The sequence below is a fragment of the Numida meleagris genome, chromosome 5, assembly GCF_002078875.1.
Source record: "Numida meleagris isolate 19003 breed g44 Domestic line chromosome 5, NumMel1.0, whole genome shotgun sequence".
Lineage (NCBI taxonomy): Eukaryota > Metazoa > Chordata > Aves > Galliformes > Numididae > Numida > Numida meleagris.
This window is the reverse complement of record NC_034413.1, coordinates 38,634,059-38,658,410: the sequence shown is the minus strand read 5'-3', so window position 1 is coordinate 38,658,410 and position 24,352 is coordinate 38,634,059. Positions and strand designations below refer to the sequence as shown.

Here is a 24,352-nt window from a genome sequence, read left to right as displayed (position 1 = left end):
TGTATAGGGCTCAGAAGGTTTATGTGTGTCAACGGTTTACGGGCGTTCGGCCCGGCTCCGTGACAAAGGGGACGGGACACCCACGGGCTCCCGCCCCAGGAAAAGCAAAAAGGGGAAAGGGCAAGGAGATGGCCCTGAGAGCAAAGAACAGCGGCAACAATCTGAGGAGAAACAAACTAATTTACTAAATAAGATATCGGAATGCCAAACAACACACTATAATACAATATAATTACAATTTAAGCTGATAAATCCAATACAGAGAGAGAGAATGTCCCAAAATCAAGGTAGGCCTTACTCTACTACCGACGATAAGACGGCTGGAGAGCGAGGTGCTGCCAAGACGAGAGATGGCGGAAAAAGGGACGAGGTCTCGTGATCTGCAAGTTTTTATACTGCGAGCTTCTATCTTTTCCCTCCGGCTGGAAAATGGTAACAGAGGAGCAAAGTGCCGTGGGGAATGTAGTAGTCCTCTTCTGAGAACCAGGTACATTCACTACATGATGTTATGATGTGGAATACCAATAACCGAAAATCATAAAACCATGACAATGTGAGGCACTTCATTTGCCTTAGAAACAAAGGCTTGTAGCTACACTGGAAGCTTATAAATCTCTTCCTAGAGAAAATGATACATAGCTATCGGTTTGTAAGCATAACAGTAGAAAGGGCTTTACTGCGTTAAACACCTCCAGACAAAGCTGCTTTCTTTGAACACAAACAAGAATATAATCATGTATTAAACTTATGCATGAGGCTACGGCTGGAACTTTGTCCAGCTGTGTACTCACCAGAACACAAGAGTTTTTGACAAACTAGAGTGAGTCTAGGGGAGGGCCACTGTGGTAGTTAAGGAGCTAGGGGACTTGTTATATGAAGAGAGGTGAATGAACCTGGGCTTCTTCAGTTTCAAGAACACCTATTAGCTTTGAAGTTCACCTTGCCTGAGAAAGGGATCTCTGATTGTCTCATCTAGCCCAAATTTTTCTGTAACTCTGCTGGTTGTCTTTGCACTGATTTCTCATTGACTTTATTTGCCAGCGTGCTCCACGGTAGCATCCTGTCATTGGGTCAGTGTTTTTGAACTGAAACATCAGAGAAATTCTGTAGCAGGGGTACAGAAGGAGCTCACTTTTTTAGAAACTTCACCGTGAAAGTCAAGTAGGGTTTCCAGTCTGACTTGAGAATTAAGACCACTGTTTCGGAGTGGTCTTAAGAGCTGACGTGTTCTGTAACAGACCCTAAAGACACTTGCTTTCAGAAGCATTATTGTAACTATGCATCAATGTCCTGTAATGTCTGGGACACCTAAAGGACTAAGATTCAGCTCAGATCTGCTTTCACGTTTAAAGAGGAGAATTTCCTACTGTGGGAAGCAGATTTAATGAGCTGTTTGATACTCATCAATCTTAGTCTTCATTTGTCTTGTTTTCAGTTGATATTGGTTCAAGCTCTGTAGGCACTTGCAGAAGTGCAGGATGGATTAACTCATTTCAAAAAGGCAGAACTAGGGTCAGTGCTTGTGGGAGGGTTCTCTGGAAAAACCTCTAGCTTGTGTGAGTGTTGTGAGGCTGGCTGTCCTAGACAGAGTTGATTGCTCTTGCGTCTTCTCCCCCACAGCTGGAAAAGAGCTCTTTGGTCTCGATACTCTTCAGAAAAGCTTGTGGATTAAGCTGCTGGAAGAGATGTTCCTTGGCATGCCAAGCGAGTTCCCCTGGGGGGATGAGATCATGCTGTTCTTGAATGTCTTCAATGGTGCCCTGATCCTGCACCCTGAAGACAGTGCCTTGCTGAGGCAGTATGCTGCCACAGTCATCAACACAGCTGTGCACTTTAACCACCTCTTCTCCCTCAGTGGGTACCAGTGGGTGCTCCCCAGCATGTTGCAGGTGAGCTGTTTCCATGAAAAATACAAGGGAAGACTTCAGAATGGGCACTTTGTTATAGAACTGACTGTTAATGGATAAACTTAAAAATTTCCTTATGTTGTCACAACTCTGTTAGAGCTGTTGCATTTATCCAAAAGAACTTACGAGGAATTTTTATTTCCACTGGAGGTGCCTGCAGGTTCTTCCACTTTTCTTGGTGGAATTAATATATTGTTAGCTATTTCCCTTTTTTCAAGTAAACAAAATCTTGGACGTGTAATGGACCATGGTGATATAAGCATGCTTGAGGCTTGTGACTGTACTAAAAAAGTGGTAGAAGATGTACTTCAGCCTACTAGGCTACTAAGGGAGTACATTTCTGCAGAGGTCTCACACAAACATTTCTAGAAACCTCCAAGAACCATGTGCTGTAATGTGAATTTTGCATTACCATAAAATCTCAGCATTACATCCGGAAAACCTCAAGAAAATTCTGACTGCCTCTGCTCCAAACCTCCCAGATATTTGTATCAGCAGAGATGAGCAGACAGGCAATTGAAATGGACAAAAGAAGGAAGCACAGTCAAGTTGTTCCTAACAATTTATGCTGTTTATATAACTCTGAGAAATGAATCCCACTTGTTCGGCAATGTGTTCAGTGGCCAGCTCTAAAGGAAATGCCACTCTAAAAAGCTTGAAATGTCTTTAAAGTAGGCAGAACTGTCAGTGTGTTGAATGATAGGTGAGGAGTTCAAAGTGTCTCGACAAACTGGAGATGCAGTCTGAATATAGAAAAAGAAAAAAAAAACAATAGATAATGTTGATTGGGTTGGACAGTTGTAGGTTCTTGATAAGGAATAATCAGCTGCATAAATACAGACTGGAAAACAGCTGATTCAGTAGCACATCTGCAGGACAGAATATTGGAATTATTATAGCTCTGTAGCTAAATATGAATCGAGTGTTTTTCTGTTGAAGGATAGAAAAGAAAAAGCAAACTAATCATATACCATTCTGGAGTTGACTGTACGGAATTGTATCTTGTGAAAGATACATGGAATAATTCTGCTGCTGCAAGCAACAGCACTCCTGACTTGTTATTAGGCTGTAGTTGATTCAGTTTGGGATTAGGAGTTGAAGAATCCTTCCACTGGAGTAAAGTAGTACTTCCATGTCATCTTACATTTATTTAGGTATACTCTGACTATGAAAGCAACCCACAGTTACGCCAAGCAATGGAGTTTGCATGCCGCCAGTTCTACGTTCTGCATCGCAAGCCCTTTATTCTGCAACTGTTTGCAAGTGTTGCCCCTTTGCTGGAGTTCCCTGTGAGTAGAAACCATTCCCTAGGCTTGGTGTGGGGAAGCCTGTGTATGCAGCCAGCCTTCCATCAGAGATCAGAAAGAGAAAACAGCTGGAGCATCAGCACAGTTCACATTTAACACATACTTACTGCAGTTGGTGCTACACAGAACCATTTCCTGAACTTATTTCTTCTTGCTTCTGTTCATCGGTTGATTGAACAGCATATTGAGATAACAAGCCACTGGTGTGTAGGGTAGTAAATATAGTTTCACTTTAAATATCTGTGTACAAATAGGTTATAAAAGGGCGATAATGATTTGCAAGTCTTTCAACATAAATCTTGTCTTAGAATGCAGTAATAGGAACAGAAAGCTTATTGCCAAGTTTTAGTACATGTGAACTCCAAGACCGGACTAGCCATGTTTTGAAATCCTCACTAATCAATTTTTAACGTTATAGTGAGTTAAAAATTGTTAAAGGAATTGTAATTTAAAGTGGAACTGCTAAATCTAACTGCTCGTACACTGTAAGCACAGTCTCCTTTGCAGGGCAGCAAAGATCTGCTTTTTATGGCAAGTAAAGCTGTGTGTAGTGTTCACATTGTCTCCACTATAGCATCAATCTCTTGAATCAGGCAAGGCTTATTGCTTTAGAGCAGTAAGCTCCTGAACTCCATGTGGGCTCTTTCTCAGAAAAACAAAAAGGGTTGCTGACACTCCTATAAAGATTCCCAGGGTGCACAGAGGCCCTCAGAAAATCAACCATAAATGTGTTATTGAAGCAGGATGCTACAAACAATGGAACCAGCAAAGGAGTGTCTGCTCAGTGCCTGTTTGACCTGCTGCAGTCCTTAGAGGGAGATACTCCAGACATTTTGGACATCTTAGAGCTGGTGAAAGCAGAAAAGCCTCTCAAGTCATTAGGTAACAGCAAAGAATCCTTTATTCATTAATTCTGTTTTGTTTTTTATTGATTAAACATGTATCTGATGCAGCTTATTTTATCCAGGGTCTCTTTCTTCTTCCAGAGTGCAGTAATGTCTGTTTCTTATGCCTCATGAATCTTTTAAGGATGACTTTATTACCACCACACGCTAGATATTTTCTGTAGGAAAGGAATTTTTCATTTATTTTTTTCCAAAGCTCCTTTTTCTGCATTGAGCCTACTAGTCTGAAGCTAGCCCCTGGCATTTTGAATTTTATCATGTGTGGGTGAAGAATAAAGATGGCTAATAAACTATATCATGCTGACAAGATCAGTGTCATCCTCTCCTCTGTTCCACACTGGCAGGAAACCAAAACATTCTCTCCTGTGGGGAGACTATGACTAGTAGCTGATGGATGCCGTTCAGACATTCAGTCGTGCTGAGTTCTAGGAGGGGAGCTGATTTATTAGAAAACAGAATATATATGGCTGTGTGGTGTATCCAAGACACTGTGTTTCTTGGTAGTTAGCCGTACAGTGCAGCAATTAAAAATTTGGCTGCTATATGATTTGCAGGGAAATAATTTTGTCTGATTTTTTTGTAAGGATCTTTGACTTATTTTTCAAATTTACGCTTTCACCAAAATCAGCATTATTTAAGGAACTAGTCTTAGCATTAAAGCTTTGTTTTATACTGGAATTTTATGATGCTGCCATCAGTGGTGCATCAGTGTCATTTTTAGTATGGTGGAAACATCTAGGAATAAGCAGACAAAAGACAAAAATCTTTCTAAAGCTGATGTGTCTTCATCATATATGAGCTTAAGAATTTGCTTGTGATGGGTAATGTTTGAAACATGACTGCAGTAGCAGCTGTATGCCTTTATGCTCAGCAGTGATTTGACCTATACTAAGAATTGTTTCTCACCTACTGAGTTCTGAGAGTTCAGCACCCTTCTGTCTTATAGATTCATTTTTTTCAAAAATCATGAGCTTATTAGGGATTGTTAACATGAGAAACAAACAAATGAAAATGGGGGAAAGAAAGGAGTGTGCTAGCTCATTTCATATTTGTTACGTTTGTGTGCTAATTTTCTCATATTGTTTTATTCCCTCAGACTTCTGCTATGGGAATGAGGACTTGACCTTTTCAATCAGTGAAGCCATCAAGCTATGTGTGACAGTGGTAGCCTATGCTCCTGAGTCATTCAGAAGGTGCTGGTCTATTTTCTTGGTTTGTGCAGACTCAGAAAAGGCCTAAAAGTTGCACATGGCATGAGAAATCATGCCATAGGCTTCTCTGTGAGGCTGTCTCTGCCTGTTGATGCCTTTCCTAGGGCACCAGCTCCAACTCCAGCTAGCTGCTGGATGCAATGCTGAGCTGGGTGGCAGTCGAGCAGCAACAAGTAGGCTGTATTTCCAGATGGGGGTCACACTGTGTTCTTAAGGTTTCTGTTGTCAGAGAGGCACTGGGGGGCAAAAACAAGCAGCTGGAAAGAACAGGAAGAGGCAGAGAGAGGGGAAAGCAAAAAGGATAGTCTCTAAGAGGAAACCAGAGGAGAAGGGAGTTTTTGGAAAGGAAAATGAACGTCTGCAAATGGATGACTTATTCAGAAGATGCCTGAAAGTTCAGACTCTTTCTATTATTGTTTCATTTTTCCCTGAAGCCCCTCATAGAAGAATTTCTTTGGTCCAAGGCTGCTTACTTAGTGAGAAGCAATGAAATCACAGGCCAGTGGGAGTTCCAGGGATCTTCAGAAAGAATCTGAATTCTCCACCTGATGCGAGTTTCAGGTTTGACAGGATTGACAGACAATGTATTGGTTATTTTTCCAGCCTCCAGATGCTGATGGTCTTGGAAGCATTGGTTCCCTGTTACTTGCAGAAACTGAAGCAACAAACCTCTCAAGTGGAGACTGTGACAGCAGCTCGTGAGGAGATTGCTGCTATGGCTGCACTTGCCACCTCTTTGCAGGCCCTCTTATACAGTGTAGAAGTTCTCACCAGGTAACTCACACTTCAGAGGTCTCAGAATGCTTTTGCTCATCAGTCTGGGGAAAAGGAGTGAACAGGAGCTCACAATATTTGAGTTAGTTTGTATCACGATTGAGGTTAAGACTTGGTAAAATTGATGCTAGTTTTCAATAGACCACAAGCAGAATTTCAGCGCACTTATTAGATACAGTTTTTAGTATGTTACTCACCTTCCCTTTGCTAGGCCTATGACAGCCCCACAGATGAGTCGATGTGACCAAGGCCATAAAGGGACCACAGCAGCTAACCACACCATGTCAGCAGGTGTGAACACCAGGTAAGTCAGTGGATTTTTCTTTCTTGTTCTTCTGAGCAGCTTTTCTGGTTTTTTTTTTTTTTTTTGGAGTAAGATGATGTCTGTGCAGAGTGCTTCCTCAGTTGTCTGAGGAAGTGCTCTAGATATTGTGAGAGAAAATAGATAAAAAGAGCACACATTCCAGAAATGAATTTCTGACAATAACCAAAATCTCCAACACTGTAAATTCTCATTTAAAACCATGTTACTAAATAGAAGACCAGAATATCAAAACAGAAGACGCTCAGTAGCCTTTTTTGTTTCCCTTTTTGCACTCTAGCAGTATCCCAACAAAGCAACTGTGTCCCTCAGTTCACTACTTTGCTTCCTTTCAAGTCCGCTGTCAAAGAGCCACTGGACAGAGGCCACTTGAGTAGCAAAAGAATTTGATCCTTCTGGCCTTGTCCTGAGTGACTGAGCATCAATAAGACCTCAAACTGTATGTCTGTTGAGAATCACAGAAATGAGCACCTTCTCTAGTTTTCTTTTCATCCATTTATTTTGCCTTTTTTCCTTTCCTGTGGTCTCTTGATATCACCTTTGCCTCCATTTTGGCTTGGGTTTTTTGTTTTATTGCGGGTTACAGGTAGCAAAGGAAAAGATGGCGTAGAATATGAGAGAAAGGGAAGAATGACTGGAAATATTTTTGTCTCTCTTTATAAAAATATAACAAGAAAAATAACTTCACACAGAGAAAGGGATTAAGGAAGGAGATGCTAGCAGACTGTAATACTGCTCTTTTGTCATACTGGCCATTCAGATTAGACTGCTGTGAGAATAAGGCCACTAGACAATTTATACAGCCATAGAGCAAGGGCCTGAGAAATCTTGTTACAAAATCTGGAGTAGCTGTTCTTTCTGAGCAGAGTATTCCTTCTTAAATTCTCTTTTGTTGGTAAGAGCAGGTAGTAAGTCTGTGCACAGCCAATAGGCCAGTGAAGTACCATCAACTGTATTGGACTGTAAATCAGGAATATGTTTTTGGCAAGTCATGCTTTCCAAGTTGTTCCCTGTCTTCTTTTGTACTGAAGGGAGACAGAAATCCCTTTCTACATGAATCATCAAAGGGTTATTATATCACTTTATAGATGTGAAGTGTACACATCTTGGTTAGTAACTCCTGGAATCAGGGTTTTACTCTTTAAGACTGTTTCATCCAGGCTTGGAGTATCAGCAGTGCATCCAACACTGATTTGTATTTCAATCCAGGATCTGAATGTTCTTGGTTGTAGTGGTGTAATGGAAAGTAGTGCCTTTTATTATTTGCCTGCTGACTTTGGAAAGCAGTTAATATATATCTGCTGACAGGCAAAGTAGAGACTCCCGGTGCTGTGTGACTTGAACACGATGGTTTAAATTTCCAGATATTTCTCATTATCAAGCATTCAATCTCAGATCCAAAAACATTTTTGCACCGCTCCAGTTTTCCTGCCCTTATTTCTTCTCCTATCATTGCAACAGACATCTGCTAGCAGCTAGTGGCTAGAACCCTGGGCTAGAATATTGTCACCCTCTTGCAGCAAGGCACAGTTCAGGCATTCCTAAGCTGCTGTTTTACAACTGCACTGTTTCTGTTTTCCCAGGTACCCAGAACAGGGAGCCAAACTACACTTTATCAGGTACAGTAAAATCTTCACTCAGCCTTCTCTGACATGTGATGAACTGCTCTACAGCACTTTCCAGGTTCATTGGGCCCCACCCACTGTTGCTGTGACAGGCAACCTTTTTCAGAGGAAGACAGCAAAGGATAGTTCATTTTCTTCATTCCTAACAAGACTTCGCAGATGATAATTTCCCTTTTTTTTAGTTGCAGGTGCAACTATTTTTATTTTCAATTGCAGATGAAAGCATCTGCTGCAAAACAAACTGGAGAGGTTTTAGAATTTATACCTGTTCTTTTACTGTATGCAACACTTACTTTTTTTCTCATTTTGTATCTTCCAGGGAGAACCTTCATTTACTGGAGGAGGGCCAAGGTCTTCCCCGAGAAGAACTGGATGAACGAATTGCTAGAGAGGAGTTCAGGAGACCACGGGAGTCACTGCTGAATATCTGCACTGAGTTTTACAAGCACTGTGGTCCAAGGCTGAAGATTTTGCAGAACCTGGCTGGAGAGCCCAGAGTCACCTCTCTGGAATTGCTGGATGTGAAGTCACACATGAGGTATTCCACAGGCTTTCTGCTGTTACTTGTTTATTTCAGGGGGATTCATTTCTTTTAGCTCCTAACTTTTCACAATAGCAAAAAGACTGAATCAGTTTCTCTTAGTGTAGGCTTGCATGTTGCTCTCTGAATCACACACGCTTTGGACATTCTTTAGATTGTACCTCATGCTGCATGTGTGTAAGAATGGTTTCATAAGCTCTCCTTTGGTCTTGTTTAGACCCCCATCTCCAGGAAATGAAACAGGAGTGGAGGCCCATCTGATACATCAGAATAAGTTGTGGTGAGGAGCAGAGTAGGTAAAACTGCCTCTCTGGGGCAAGGGATGAGGAAGTTGCCTATCTGGCTGAATGGGCTTTTATCTTCTCCTGGGACACTGTGCACCAGAATGAGCTGCCAGCAAGTATGGAGATGGGGAAAATAACCTCTGCACCTTTTGGCATAAATGCCTGGAATATGGTGGAGGATGGGGTAGAAGGCATTTAGAGGACCATCACCTCAGTGTGTGATAAAGCACGAGCACAAGTGTCGTCGGTTTACGGGCGTTAGGCCCGATTCCGTGACAAAGGGGACGGGGGACCCAAGGGCCCACGTCCCGGGAAAAGGGGAAAGGGGAAAAGGGTAGGGAGATGGCCCTGAGAGCAAAGAACAGCGGCAACAATCTGAGGAGAAACAAACTAATTTACTAAATAAAATATCGGAATGCAAAACAACACACTATAATACAATATAATTACAATTTAAGCTGATAAATTCAATACAGAGAGAGAGAATGTCCCAAAATCTAGGTAGGCCTTACTCTACTACCGACGATAAGACGGCTGGAGAGCGAGGTGCTGCCAAGACGAGAGACGGCGGAAAAAGGGACGAGGTCTCGTGATCTGCAAGTTTTTATACTGCGAGCTTTTATCTTTTCCCTCCGGCTGGAAAATGGTAACAGAGGAGCAAAGTGCCGTGGGGAATGTAGTAGTCCTTCTCTTCTGAGAACCAGGTACATTCACTACATGATGTTATGATGTGGAATACCAATAACCGAAAATCATAAAACCATGACAACAAGATTTTTTAAAATGTGCAGCAGTGAGCCCAGCAGGCTGGTTGGATGCTCATTATAGATTGTTTTGTGGTGTGCTGACCTAGAAGGAGCTGAGTGAAGGCTTCTAATAATTTGGACCTCATTCTGTGCTACTATATGCTTGCTGTTCATGGTAACCACAAACGGGTAAGTTGCTGCTGAGAAGTTTTGTCCAGATGCTAAAGAAAAAAAAAAAAGGGCGGTGAGAAAAGAGGGACCGGACCTGATTCTGTTGGTAGTTTTTCAGTCATCTTCACAGGAAATTCCTTTGCCTGATGTTTATACCTTTTTCACCAGGAAAGCCTTGTGAAGCAAGCTGAAGGGAGACAAATGCTAGCAGTGCACTGAACCAGTTTTGTTCCTGCCCTCTGGACCAAGGAAACCCATGAAAAAACATTTCTACCTTTTACATTCACGCCCTGAAAACAAATGGCAAAGCCCCTTAGCTAACAGATTTTGTCACATTTAGAGATCTGTGTTTTGTATTAATTTAGGTCTTGCTTAACAAATGCCCGAATTCGCTGGGGAGTCGGGAGTTGTTCTTTGATTGGTTTGTGTGCTTGCATATGAACTGGATTTTCTTTCCCCGCTCTGGCAAATACTTAGCAATTTAGAGGGTAATTTTAAACAGGAGATGTGTGTTAGTGCAGATGCATGTCATTCCTGTGTAGTGCTTAGCTGCAAACGAACTGAAAATTTCATGGACGTGGATGCTTTTGCAGTGCCACCTTTATATTTTTTCCAAGGGGCGTAAGCATCAGGAATTAATACTAATTACATTGCAAACTTTGTGACTCTTAGCAATATGAGACAAGAACTTTAATCTTATGTTAGGAAACAAAGGTGAGATTCTCAGGCCACATTATGTCCTTAGTTAGATATATTTGTACTGGGCTCTTTTATGACTTCAGTGAGAGCAAGAAATACATGTCTGATGAGTGATTTTTTTTTGTTGTTGTTTAGTGCGGTAAAGGGTTTGCTGTTTTTTCCATATTACATTACAGTCCTAGTCTTACATTTGCATGTAACACTCTGAGTGTACTAAGTGTACTAACTGAAAGTATTTGCTATTTAACAGAAATGCAGGAACTTCATTTCTACATTTTTTAATAATCCAGATAGATTAAGCTTAATTGCTCTTTAGCAATGTTGTGTCCCTCTCTTAAAAGACGCGTTTAACAAACTTAAATGCATGTGTACAGAAGGTACTATTGGTCTGTTTTCTGGAAAGATACTTTCTTGACAGGAGACTTCAGTGCAACAGTCACGGAACACATTAGCAGCTGCATTATTTTCAAGAGATAGGGTCTTTCAAGGTCAAAGGTTACAGCAGTAAAGCTAATGGTTTAATTTGCAGAAGATGACGAGTTGTGCTCCGATTCTCTCATGTCTCCTGGAAAGTGCTAGAAACGACTGCCTTATTGTGGCTGGAACAAGAATTGCTTTATCATAGTTCCTAAATAAAAGGAACATCATCCTGATTCTTACATAAATACATTTTCTAAGTGTCAGTTAAATGACTAACAGGATTTAGCCGCTGAAGGAAACAATCTTCTAACTAGACAGCAGATTTACCAGAATGTGATATGACAGCCATGGTCATTGTAGGCTGTCAGATGCCATTTCAGAGACTTCAGAAAACAAAATAATAGGCTATTCACTTCAGACAGAGTTCATCTCACCTAACTTTAGCCATTTAAAAGTGAAATATTTAGTCTGAAGAAATCATAAAGATCTTTTTGGACCCAGTGAAAAGGGTTGTTTATCTCAGTACTTCAGAAAGATCAGCATTTCCCAGGTTGCTTATTTCTTCATGAACAGAGCCAGAAGACAAATCGAGAGTGGCATCTCAAGTTGAATGAGATGGATCTCACACTTCATAATGATAGGAAAATTCAATATACCATGATGTACTATCGATATTGATTTACTGGAAAGAAGCATAATTATATGGTTTGAATTTTGCAGTGTTTAAGAAAACAGATCTACTCTACAATAGGACAAAGTTGTTTAATCTAACGAACTCATTGCCTTTGATTTTGCTAGGTGGATTTTAAAGACAAGGGGAATATGTTCCATTAGTTGAAGGCATTTCAGAAGAAACCTTGCAGTATGAGTAGGATTATCCCATAATTGTCCGCTACAGAGTCTAGTGACAGTTCAGGGAACATGCAATTTTCTACCTCTTTTATTAGTAGTTACAAGTAATATGGCTTTATTACTTGAAGATTTGTGGTAGACAAAGGCAAGTATTTCAGTAGCTACTTGTCCCAGCTGCAAGTGCAAGTTAAATGTTGCCATGGCATTTCACAGTCTACAGAAAATGCCATTGGCAAGGCCATCTGGGAGGGTTAGAAGGAACAAGAGCAACACAATCTTTAGAGGTGTTAGGAGAAAAAAATCAAAGCTGCAGGGAGCAGTCATACAAAGTGCATGTTATGTAAACCTAGGGGATGACACTTCGTTTTCAAAAATTAACACCTGAAAATTGCACAGTGGAGCCTCTTGAAGTGTGGTGATGCGGAAAAATAAGCACAAAACCAATTTCAGTGTGTTAATCTTATTAACAGCTCAGTTACTTTGTTTTTAGCAATGCAAGCGATTCTTGATGCCCCTTCAGTGCATTTAGGGGGAACTATTCATTCCCCCTCCTTCATTGGAGGGGGAATGATTGTTCACAAGGATGGATAGCGATAGGACAAGGGGGAATGGTTTTAAACTGAGACAGGGGAGATGTAGGTTAGATATTAGGAGGAAGTTTTTCACACAGAGGGTGGTGACGCACTGGAACAGGTTGCCCAAGGAGGTTGTGGATGCCCTGTCCCTGGAGGTATTCAAGGCCAGGCTGGACGTGGCTCTGGGCAGCCTGGTCTAGTGGCTGGCGACCCTGCACTTAGCAGGGGGGTTGGAACTCGATGATCTTTGAGGTCCTTTTCAACCCAGGCCATTCTATGATTTAATATCACTATAAAAATACACAGACCTATATACTCTTGAGACGATTTTATTTCTTTTTGCTAGGCTAGCAATCATTTATCTGTTAGTTCACTGGCATGTGTGAAGAAATGCAAGTTGTAGAGTATTAGATTTCTCTCTTAACAAACTCTGATTTTAGATTGGCAGAAATTGCACACTCCCTGCTGAAATTGGCACCTTATGACACACAGACGATGGAAAGCCGAGGTCTCCGGCGCTACATCATGGAAATGTTACCCATCACTGACTGGACAGCTGAGGCGGTGAGACCTGCCCTTATCCTCATCTTAAAGAGATTGGATCGTATGTTCAATAAAATTCACAAGATGCCTACTCTGAGGTAAGCAGGTATAATGGAAACCCTCTGGGGTCCGTTTCTGATGTGACAAGCCTTGAAGTGTGGGTATGTCATCTAACTAAAACTGTTGTGTTGCTGTGAACCTTTACAATAACTTAGAAAATGAAGGTTTTTTCCTCTTTAAGTGTGCATTTATGTTGACATTTTTGTTGTGGCTTCCGGTAATAAGAAAAGAAATTCATGGTTATCAAGAACTACAGAGAGAACTACTACTTACAGAAATGTTATGTTCTTTCTCCAAAATACGTCATCAGATTTGTACCTTCTGCCCTCTATTTTAGCTGTGAGTTAAGGAGATTTTTTTTTTTAATGGAAAGTTAACTGAACTGTAGCAAGAGTATTTCAAGAATACCTTCTCACAGAAGTACTATTATGTTCTCTGTAAAGATAAAAGTAGTCTGGAGCTATGCAGTAGCGTCTCAGTGTTCCTTCATAAAGGGAGCAGAACTGCAGCAATTGAGTCCAGTCAGTGACTAGTGAAACCCTGGTGCCTCACGAAGTAGTGTTGTGATACAGGCCTTGCTGACTTCAAGAAGTGTTCAAAATTGAACGTTTCCACCTCAGAGGCAGAGATATAAATCCAGTCTGGGTAGTGTAAAATCTCTCAATCCTGCAGATTTTCCAAAGGTCTTAGTGAAAAGAGTTACTGGTCTCAGTTAACCTTGTAGACAAATGTCCTCAACTGCTTCAGTCAGTCATTTTGCTAGCAATATGAACTGAGAAACCGAATTATGTTAGAGAACTTCAGAATCTGGGATTTAGACACACAACTTCAGGTCCTTGTGGGAATCATGTGTACACAACTAAGGTGGAGCAAAGAATACGAAGGCGATTTCTTTCTGGCATCCCTACCTATCACTTCCCTTTGGCTAACAATCTTGTTTTAGAAACTGCTGCTCTTGTGGGGAATTTAGAGCTGGAAATAGTGATGTTTCCCCTTCCCGCTGGTTTGATTCTTCAAAAGGCCTTGCCTGCTTCTTGCCATTTCTTTATATTCTTGCTCATACTTTCTTCTGCTTCAAAAGGCAGCTTAAGGGTCTTCTTTGTTCTTGAACAACTTTCTTTTTATCTAAGTGAAACAAATGCTTATAAATTAAAATTCCCCTCATATTCCCTCCATCTGTGTTTGAACCTGTGCTTAGATGAAACTGTTATTCCACATGCACAGGGACAGAGGCAGCAGAGCCACTTGACCAGATGCAGTAACTATATTTACGCATTATTAAGCATAATTTAAGCAAGATATAATAATTTAAGCCTCTTAGAGATGGAAAAGAAATCACACATTGCTGGTTGGCGTATCCTAGAAGCCATCCATTGGGATATTTACTCCAGAATCTTACATACTGCCTCCTGTGGGCACCCTGAATCTGATGGGAGTAGTGTAAGAACATGTACAAAAACAAACTACTATCCTGGAGTAGATTTAGGAACACTAGGTGCTGAAAAATGAGGTGTATATTTGAATACGCTAGAACTTACCCAGCAAACGCTTGATCCTCCTTTTATCTCTAGGAAGTCTTCTGAGGGAATATGACTAGGGTATTGCTCATTCTTGAGCAAACACGTTATTCAAGCCTTGTCCTTCCATCCCAGTAAGAACTCAGTTAGATAGTGGCTTCAGAACTACCCTACCTTTGAAGAGCCTGGCCCTGAGATGAAAGGTGGGAGCCACTTTGTTGTTGTCTCTGACGTATCTGCTTATGGTTAGGAGGGACTCATTCAGAATCTGTCAAGAGCCCTGGAAGCTATTTTGGTGAAAAAATTGAAGTGTCAGGGAAGAAGAACTGGAATGAAGGACTTTGGTGTTGATAAGGAATTAATCAGATGTCCTACGTGGGGTGAGGAAGGTGAAGACTGCACTGCTGGACAACTTAAGTTCGGAGAGTCACTGTGACAAAGCAGACTGGATGGCAAAGTAGTTTACAGAGGACACTCACAGCTGACGGGGTTTACTGAACATCTAAAAGCCACAAGAGAAGGAGGAGTCACTCTCAGCTGGGATCATGACCCAGCAGAATTCTTCCCACACACAGACACACCTGAGACAGCTGTCTGTTGAATCTCTTTCATCCACCGTCGTAGGGAGAAATGAATCACAGCCTATCCACCATTGTTGTTGTCAGCGTTTTTTTTTGTCACTAATGCAGACATCTCTGCTGCATTTTTGGTCCCTCAGACACCCAGTGTGCTCTGTGCTTCCCTGAGCTGCGTGGGTAAAACCTTCTCTCTGTCACGCACTTTGTGCTCATCTCGGACATTGTTGCTGTCTGAAATGTTTCCTTTGTGGGCGTCACTGTGTGTTGGTCGCCATGTTTGCGAGCGTCTGGTGGGGGGCAGGAGGCCAGCAGCTAACAGCACCTACTATTGTATTGCAGGCGCCAGGTTGAGTGGGAGCCTGCCAGCAATTTGATTGAAGGGGTTTGTTTGACACTTCAGAGGCAGCCAATCATATCCTTCCTGCCTCACCTTAGGTCTCTGATCAATGTGTGTGTCAATCTGGTGAGTAGCCAAGCAGCAACCCTGCGAACCTTTGCTAAACCTCAGTCTGCTGTTGACTTCTCTGCACTGAAGATGATAGTTCATTCCCATTCCTGTCATTTTACCTGTTCCCCTTACCCCTCGCAAGGGGACTTTGCAAGTGACACTAGAGATAGCAAGGTTCATTTTTGAAGTGGTGCATGGGGAGATACAGTGACCAGAAGCAGTGGTCAAGTGATTTCTTTCCGTTGCTTCCCACGCACCACTTTGAAGATCCACCTTTGCCAGATTGAGCTGAGAGTTGAGGGCTGCAAGTTGGAGAGTGGGGTGGTGGAGACTGCACACACCTGGTAGAGGTGGGGAGGGGCCAATGCTGGAGATACCTACCGTCTCCAGTGGGGAAGGATCCTGATGGCTCTGTCAGAGGCCATCAGGTGTCTGGCTAGTTAGAAGGGTTTACATGGGTGGATTCACTCCACTATTTGCAATGTCCCTGGCTTGATCTAGTACAGGTTTGCATGGTACAATGTTCAGATCCCACTCTCAGTAGAACTTTTGCTCATAAGTGTGTTACAACAGAGATGATACAGACAGAGCCTATATAGCCATTCAGTAATAGACTGTAGTTTCTGCAGCTGTTACACTGGGGGCAAACTCTGAGTTTGATTTCAGTGTAACTCCAGCTATTTGTAGAAACACACATGCTCACATGCCATGTGGAAAAAAATACAAACAAAGCGGGAAAGGCAGCCCTAACATTGTTACTGGGTGTAATAACATTTTCTTCTTAGAATGCAGATGTTGAAACCTTATCTAGCAGTAACAGAAAACTCTCTGAGGAGCTTTAAAAACAGTTATCACCAGTTAAAATGCAGTATCAGTGTTTACAAAGGCTCCTGTCCTTCAAGCCTCTGCAGCACTCCTAACTGCAATGACATGGAAGTCCAAACAGTGAGAGTCCATGAGACTTCTTCCTTGTTTACGCAGAGGGGCTACTCAGAGGCACTGCAAATCTGGATGCTCAGGCTAATTGGAGTGGCTGAACAGGGAAGCTGCTACAGAGTTAGCTAGAATATGAGTTTAGAATGGACTTGTAGTTTGGCAAGCAGACAATATGGAGTGAATCACGACAGCAGGCTCTCTAAAGGGCCTGCATTAGGAATGAGCCAGTGCTCTAAAAAAAACCAGAAAGATCTGCAGTGCTAAAGTGTAGTCATAGAGCTTACATTCAGCTGGCTGGGAACATCAGAGAAAGGTACCAGAAAAAGATGTACTCTTTGTGTTAAGAGGATCTTACCTTTAGCTGTCAGAACTATGTCTGCAGTGGGAGCACGCCTGACTGCATACTAATATTCATATGTAGACCAATTACATCACAAAGCCGAAAAGAGATTAGCCAGGAAGATGGGGAAATATCTAAATGATAATCCATAGTGACAAAAAGAAAGGACTCCACCTTTTCCCTTTCTAAATTGTCCTTTGGTTTTTTGGGGAGAAAACTGGTTACTACCTTTCTCCCTAAGCCAAATTTGGAAAAGTGGAGTGCATTCATGCCTTTTAAGCTTAGCAGTCTATGAGGTAGCTTCTGCCTGTTTCTATCATCTAGGTGTATCTAGTCATGGAGAGAAACAGGCAGATGCAGACCTGTCATTTAATTTTTATGAAGAAAACATCCAAAACAGTTCATATAACTCTCCCTTTGAACTGTTGTTTTTTTGTGCTGATATTTCATGGGATTACAGACAACCAAGTCATGTGCAGGTGACTCTATTTTAGAAGTCTTATGTCAGGTGAGATGAATCGTGTTTAGAATCCATAAGAATAGAGTGTGTTTGAGGGGAATCTGAACATTGTACAAAACCTGGCTTGGGTCAGACTTAGGACATTATTTTTCCAGTAGATCAGCAAGAGAATGGAAAAATATCCAGTTTCAATGCAGACTTTTTGCTTTGATGACATATTTTATTTGTTACAGTCGTTACATGACGTATCCTCCAACTCAAACTGTTCCACCAGTCCCGTGCTGGTCATTCAGGGCTGGTACTGGGTACATTTGTAAATGTACCAAGCTACCTGTGCACTCCTCCCATCCTTGCTGGTTCCCTCTTCTCCCCTTCCTTTCCCTGCTAGAACTCCTCTTCACTGGCCCCATCTCCCACAAGGACCACTGTGGGGGGGGCTGGTTCTCCTAGAGCCACCCCAACCCAGTGCTCAAATGGAAGGCCCCTCCATTTCACTGATGTTGGAGGATATGGCATGGATTAAACTGTAAGCAGTCAGTTGTGGTGATGTGCTCTGTTTGTATTGCAGGTGATGGGAGTGGTAGGACCCTCCAGTGTGGCTGACGGATTACCCCTTCTTCATCTCAGCCCTTATCTCTCGCCACCTCTGCCCTTCAGCACAGCTGTTGTCCGGCTTGTAGCATTGCAGATACAGGTGTGTCTGCCCTGGCCTGTGGCCAGGCATGTTTTAGCTTCCGGTTGAGACACCACCTCATCGGTGCTCTGTTGTGTTTCTGCAAAAGCTGGGCAAAAACTGTGGAACATACACCAAAAATCAAAGAGAAGCAACATTAAGATTCTCCCATTCTTTTGACAACTTCAGCTGAGCTCAGAATTGACCTGTTGGGGCCAGCTCCACAGCAGGCATCCATCAGCTTAACACTGCCAATTCATGTCCAGGGAGTTTAGCTGATTAATGCTGTTAAAGGCTCTGATGAGCATATTAGGATTCTCTGCAGTATCTAAGAAGCTAGCATAAGTCTTCTGCCATGGGGAGATGTGCCTGGGTCACGTCCATGCAACCCAGTCTCCTTTCTTGTTGAGTGCATGTGCATAACTGAGAGGTAAGAGCTAGTCACAGTGTGCCAACTCAAAGAGGCAGGGCAACTTAGGCTTTTCAGCTGCTGACTCAGTAACATCCTTGAACAGAATAACAAACCCATCCTGTACTTTTGGAGAAATTCATCACTGTTCCTTTCTCATGACAGTGCCACAACTATTACAGAATCTTTCTGCCCTCATATCCTTTGCTCTGTCCTCACTGGCATGAAATCAGATAGAGTGGAGACTGTGGCAGCAACAGAACGAAGAGACAAGTTTCTTAATCTAGCTCCAACTTGCATTTTTAAATATACATTGACACATCCAGTTGGATACTTCAGCAGCTATTTCTGGGAAGTGGGGCTGCTTGGGAAGGGTTAGAAGGATGAAAACCCAGTGCTGTCTCTCAGATCATGAGGCACAAAAGGACTTTTTGATAGCAGCTCGCAGACAGCACAGATTTCTTCCAGCTCTGAGGTAAAGGTTCATTAATCAAAAAAGGGCCACCCTCACCTTCTCTGAAATTATCTTTTTTTAAAAACAGATACCAAAATAGTCATTTTTAAACCGTATTCGGAGTTTTCATTTTTAGTATCATCTCCTCCCTGTTCACTCCTTCTTTCCGTGGGTTTTAAGTCGAATGAAAACCAAACATCAAGAAAACACAGGAGAAGCCATACTCCTTACAATTGCAGAAGGATATGAAATGGAAGTACTTCACATCTCACTAAAAAGCATTTTCTGGAATCTGTCAGCCCAGATCTGCAAATTTGAGGGGTTGCAAAGTTCAGTTGCATTTCACAGCTAAGTTTATAGCAACTGGGAAGTTGTAAATGAGCAGAGGTTCTACTAGCAGTCATTTGTGTTACCTCTTCTAAAGAAGATGAAAGATCTTTCATTTTAGGCCTCAGTAAATGCCAGAAAGTGAATCTGCATTTTGTTTATTTTTCAGGAGTTCATTCTCTATGTTAGGGAAGGTGGTAGAGCAGCACAAAGTGAGACAGAACAAAAAATGTGTTTGGGAATAACCTCCATGTTCAAACAGCAGAATATTTAGATAGTATCATTTGTGCTGTTTCCTCTGTTCATTTTTTTTATTCCCCGTAATCAGAGTCAAATTCTGGTCACAGCAGTACAGAGTTTGGGACTAACCCCCAGCCAACTCCTGTGGTATACATCTGATATTATTAATGTCTGTGAGTAAGGAATCCGGGCTTCTTACCTCTTGGTTATGACAAGAGCAGGTGACACTTAGGTTATTCTATGAAATCCCTTTACTCCTAAGTGGTATCAGGGCTTCTAATTCAATCAGGTCATCAGTGCCTGTGTTGTGCTGTGTAAACAGGGTGCCTGGGGGATCGCCATTCCCTACAGTAACTTGTGTGAGTTATCTGCTGATGAAATCGTTTAATCCTTTCTTATTATTACTGCACAGGCTTTGAAAGAAGATTTCCCCCTAAGCCATGTCGTCTCCCCATTCACCAATCAGGAAAGAAGGGAAGGAATGCTTTTAAACCTACTGATTCCATTTGTGCTCACAGTAGGATCTGGAAGCAAAGGTCTGACTAATTTAACAAAAAGAGTTTTTCTCCCCTTTTCTGACAACCGATGTTTGCACTTTCCCTGCTCTCTGTTGATTTTTTTTTTAACTTTTATTTCTTTTTTTTTTTTTTTTCCTGTCACTTACAGTGTGTCAGCTAAGTGCCCGTTGGGTCTGAGACTGGAAAGAGTCTCACTGGGGAAAGTTGTTTCTGCTCTTTGTTTCAGCTGTGCCGTGGTTCTTGGGTCAGGTCTTTCACAGACATGCTCCTTTTTTGAAACTGGAGTGCAGGGCAAGACAAAGCTGTTGTAGCAAAAGCCGGAGGGGAGCAGAGGTCACAGAAATTGTGTGCCCCTGTGGATTGCTGTCAACCCAATCCATGCCACTTGTCTGGCACAAGTCCTGCTCCTTGCTTTCTTCTGTAGAGGGTGATCGCTGGTAAATCCTCAAACAAAAGCAAAGAAGAAGGGAAAGGGGGAGGTAAAAAAAGAAATTAGATCATCAGACCACTGAATGGGACATTTAGTTGTGCTGTGTGGCTCTGTGTTTGTGTGTATTTGTGCTGGTGTTAAATAAACTTTGCCTTTGCTTGCAGGAGAAGAAACAGCATAACAAGGTGTGGGGGACGGAGTTGTGGCTTAGGGGACAATTGAGGTTGCCTCACATTTTGGAACGGAACAGGGTCTGGATCTTTGGGAATCTTTGCTGAGATGTAGCCTGATCTCTCTCTCTCTCTCTCCCCTCCCAATGCATCTCAGACAGCCCCTGGCTGGAGCAGCCTGAGGTCCTGCTGCTGCTCCAGACTGTTATCAATATCCTCCTGCCACCTCGCATCATCAGCACTTCCCGCAGCAAGAACTTTATGCTGGAGAGCTCCCCTGCCCACTGTTCCACCCCGGGGGATGCGGGGAAGGACCTGCGGCGGGAAGGGCTCGCAGAGTCCACCAGCCAGGCTGCCTACCTGGGTGAGTGATAGCTTCTGCTCACAGCTGGGAAGAGACAGATTAAATGGAGCATTAAAGACTGTAGATTGTACCAAAGAAAACTATCTCAGGCAGGAGCTAATTGAGCTCTTTAGAGCTGCTTTTGATCTCGCCCTGAACAAAGAGGTCCATGGCAGAGTGTGAAGCCAGGAGTAACTCTGGGAAGTATTGAAACGTGAGCGGTGTCTGCACTGCAGATGGAGGAGACTGCACCACAGATAGATGTCACTCAGTTTTCATAATGCCAGGATATAGCCACAAAAGGCAAGTCAACCTACCTACCAGCCCCTCGTGTCACAGTTTCACTGGCCTGTGGTTAGCTGGGGTAAAATGTGATGCAGTCTGCCTGCCTGCCGGCCCTGTGCACACGCAGTCCTTATTGACTGATATTCCCCCTGCTCACTGTATGCTGTTGCGAGGGAGTACTACATTTTCCTCACATATGACCCGCAGGTGAAAGGAAAGAGAAAATAATCGAAACAGAGCTCCAGCAGCAGTGCAGGTTATCAGAGCTATACGGGGGGCCCTCCTTCACACAGCTTCTGTGTCTGGTTTTGTGAGGGCTCTTACCCAAAGACATGTTCAGGTCTTTGTTAACCTGTAGCTGAGGTATGGGGTGCCACTGATGGAAAAACTGGCAATTCACAACTGATTTTGCTCCCTGTGCTGAAAAACGTGCATACAGATGTGTGATGGCTGCAATGTCTTGGCCATCCCATCAAGAAAGATAGAGCACTCAGCTATTCCCCCACCAATTTCCAGGCCTGCTCTTTGTTCCAAGGGGTAGGTTCCTTGTCTCTCCTGTGAGCTAACTGTTGGTTACAGTCCACTTTAATATAGAATATTGTTCTGAGCCTCATCTCCTCTCTTCATCCCCTATTTGTCATGCAGTGCTCTTGTGAATTATGGCCCTTGGCTTATCAAACTGTTTTTTTGTTTGTTTGTTTAGATTATAGTTTGGCTGTGGCTCAAGCAGCTGCACCACTAGAAAGATTCTTTTCATTACCCTGTAAATAACCTGGAGTTTATTGTACTCTGAGGGTGGCCCTTCACATGGCTGTGCTTGAGGGAGATTTTTGAGGTTGTCTGATCAGCCAAGGCTGTGTTCACATCCTGAGCTGCTTTCACAATACCTGGATTCCAGGAAGATAAACTAATTACATTAGAAGAACTCTTCAGGGAGGGAGAGAGAAGGCTGGAGCAAGAGAACACAGTGGAACTTGGGTGCGAAGTAGGAAAATTTCCTGTTGGTGAAACTGGAAGCGGGCCTTTCAGTCCTGATCTGTAGGCCCTTTATTCTAACAAAGTTGCCCCTCTTCCCCAAAGTGTTTGCAGACAGAAAAGACGCTTGTGACTCTAAGGTGTGTGGGTGTGACTGTGCACGTGCATACATGCATGCTTGTGTTGGTTTGTGCCCATTGTGGCCTTCCTCTTATTTCCCTCAGTAATTGTAATGGACACTGATAACATCTCTGATTGCCCTTTGCTGTTGTGTGTTTTCCTGTAGCCTTGAAGGTGATCCTTGTTTGTTTTGAACGCCAACTCGACAGCCAGTGGTACTGGCTGAGCCTGCAAGTCAAAGAGATGGCGCTGCGGAAGGTGGGAGGGCTGGCCCTGTGGGATTTCCTCGACTTTATCGTGCGAACACGGATCCCTATCTTTGTGCTCCTTCGGCCATTCATCCAGTGCAAGGTAACAGTTGCTTTGGCTCCTGCTAGATCACTCCCTGAGGGCAAGATATCCTTTATTCCCCTGCTGAGAACAGAGGTAACAGCGCATCTGGGAGAACTGGGTGTTCATGTGTAAGGAGTGACTTTTCAGAAGTATTGATGAATTACTAAGCAGGTGAACACTTTGAAACTAAATCACAAAGCTTTTTGCTAGACAACAACGAAGAGTATGCCAATCGTACAGGAGCTCTGATCCAAGAAGCCACAGACAGGACAGCTAGACTTAGTGCTACTGGGCTTGACCAAGAGGGTTTTCATGCGGACTTAGTTTTGCGGCAGACACTCAAAAGTAGCATGGATGCTGTGAGCCCTGGTATGGTTGGCAGAAATTTTCCAAAAATACTCTTCTGAAAAGAGCTGGGCAATGCAGCTAACAGCCAGGAAGCACCACTCTGCTTTGCATCCCTTGGGGGATGGTTCTGATGGGACTCATGTGGATGAACAGAGAGCTGCTGGGCTGAGTCAGCCAGGGCTTAAGCTAATCTTCTCTCCCTACCAGGTAGACTGGCACTCAACTTATTTAGCCTTCTGTGTCTCACCATTTGCAGAGAATAAATCATCTTTGAGGCTGTAGCTGTGTAAAGTAGAGCTTATCATAAGGAAGCCCTGATCTCCGTGTACCAATATTAAGTTAGATTTTCTGTCTGTTCAGTCAAATACAAGGTTGTCCCTGAAAGACAGGTGGAAACTTCTCATAGCTGCAGTCAAAACGTCATGCCAGCAAAAGCAGTCTGCTGGCTGCAGGCTTATGCTGGTCTGGAGGCCAGTCCCAGTTCCTGGGCACCATTTCCCTCTGGTGCTAACATGTCCCCATGTTGTTTATGCCTTAGCTGCTGGCCCAGCCGGCTGAGAACCATGAGGAGCTGACTGCGCGACAGCACATTGCTGACCAGCTGGAGAGACGGTTCATACCGCGCCCTCTCTGCAAGAGCTCCCTCATTGCAGAATTCAATAATGAGCTGAAGATCCTGAAGGAGGCAGTGCACAGTGGATCTGGTAAGGAGAGGGGAGAGCCAAGGGGCCATCAGCCCAATCTATCCAGGTCGTTTACCCATAAATTAACTTGTGGCAGATCTGCCCACTGTCTAGGAGGAGGGTGAGATAATTCGCTCACACCGTAGCAGCTTGTCCCTTGATCAGGCCCCATGCCCAGCCCAGCCTTGCCATTGGACAGCCACCCAGAAGTGCAGGGCAGCTGTGAAAGGCACCTTGTTGTGCCCATTTTTTTCCACTAAGACCATTTCTCAGCAGGTGTCTCTCTGTCACAGCTGGCCTGCACAGCCCCATCGCACAACACAGCAAGCCCTCATCTTCATCTCTATACATCTGGCGCTGCTCATGTAGAAACACCTGTCCATTGTTCAGCAGCTGTTCTGTCTCCTCTGCTCTCCTCTTCATCTTGCTTTGATTTTCTCTACTGTTAACCTGTGAGCTCACAGCGTAACGACACATCTCTCCATCACTCCCTTTCCAGGAGGGGGCGCTTCTGTAACTGTCACCCTTGCTGCCACGAGATGGCAGCCACTGCTTACAGACAGCAAGAGATTTTACGTGCTTTGTTTTAAAGAAATGAAAAGAAATTAAAAAGAAAACGCCTCCAGCTTTTTTTCCTCAGTAGTAATCTGTCTTGTTCCTAAATGTTGAAGCTAATCCAGAAAATATGTCAGTAAGGTTAAGGGAGGAAAACAGCCTGCATAAGAGAAAAACAAACACACCATAGTAGAGATCTGTAAGAGATGAGGTGAGCCAGGGCAGCTGTGTCTGCTTTATCACCTCTGCCCAGCCACTGCTGCACTGG

The 24,352-nt window shown here is 43.2% G+C and overlaps 1 protein-coding gene across 1 annotated transcript in view; it reads left to right on the top strand.

Moving 5' to 3' along the window:
* Positions 1–24,352, top strand: part of UNC80 (unc-80 homolog, NALCN channel complex subunit) — a 134,154-nt gene that overhangs the window by 96,162 nt on the left and 13,640 nt on the right. The window contains exons 45-59 of the mRNA XM_021398329.1: positions 1,621–1,889; positions 3,062–3,196; positions 3,958–4,096; positions 5,216–5,312; positions 5,934–6,104; positions 6,316–6,408; positions 8,010–8,045; positions 8,371–8,589; positions 12,780–12,980; positions 15,377–15,500; positions 17,790–17,915; positions 19,737–19,860; positions 20,600–20,806; positions 22,332–22,516; positions 23,385–23,550. Coding sequence (XP_021254004.1) covers positions 1,621–1,889; positions 3,062–3,196; positions 3,958–4,096; positions 5,216–5,312; positions 5,934–6,104; positions 6,316–6,408; positions 8,010–8,045; positions 8,371–8,589; positions 12,780–12,980; positions 15,377–15,500; positions 17,790–17,915; positions 19,737–19,860; positions 20,600–20,806; positions 22,332–22,516; positions 23,385–23,550 — 2,292 coding nt within the window. The remainder of the gene's footprint in view (positions 1–1,620; positions 1,890–3,061; positions 3,197–3,957; positions 4,097–5,215; positions 5,313–5,933; positions 6,105–6,315; positions 6,409–8,009; positions 8,046–8,370; positions 8,590–12,779; positions 12,981–15,376; positions 15,501–17,789; positions 17,916–19,736; positions 19,861–20,599; positions 20,807–22,331; positions 22,517–23,384; positions 23,551–24,352) is intronic.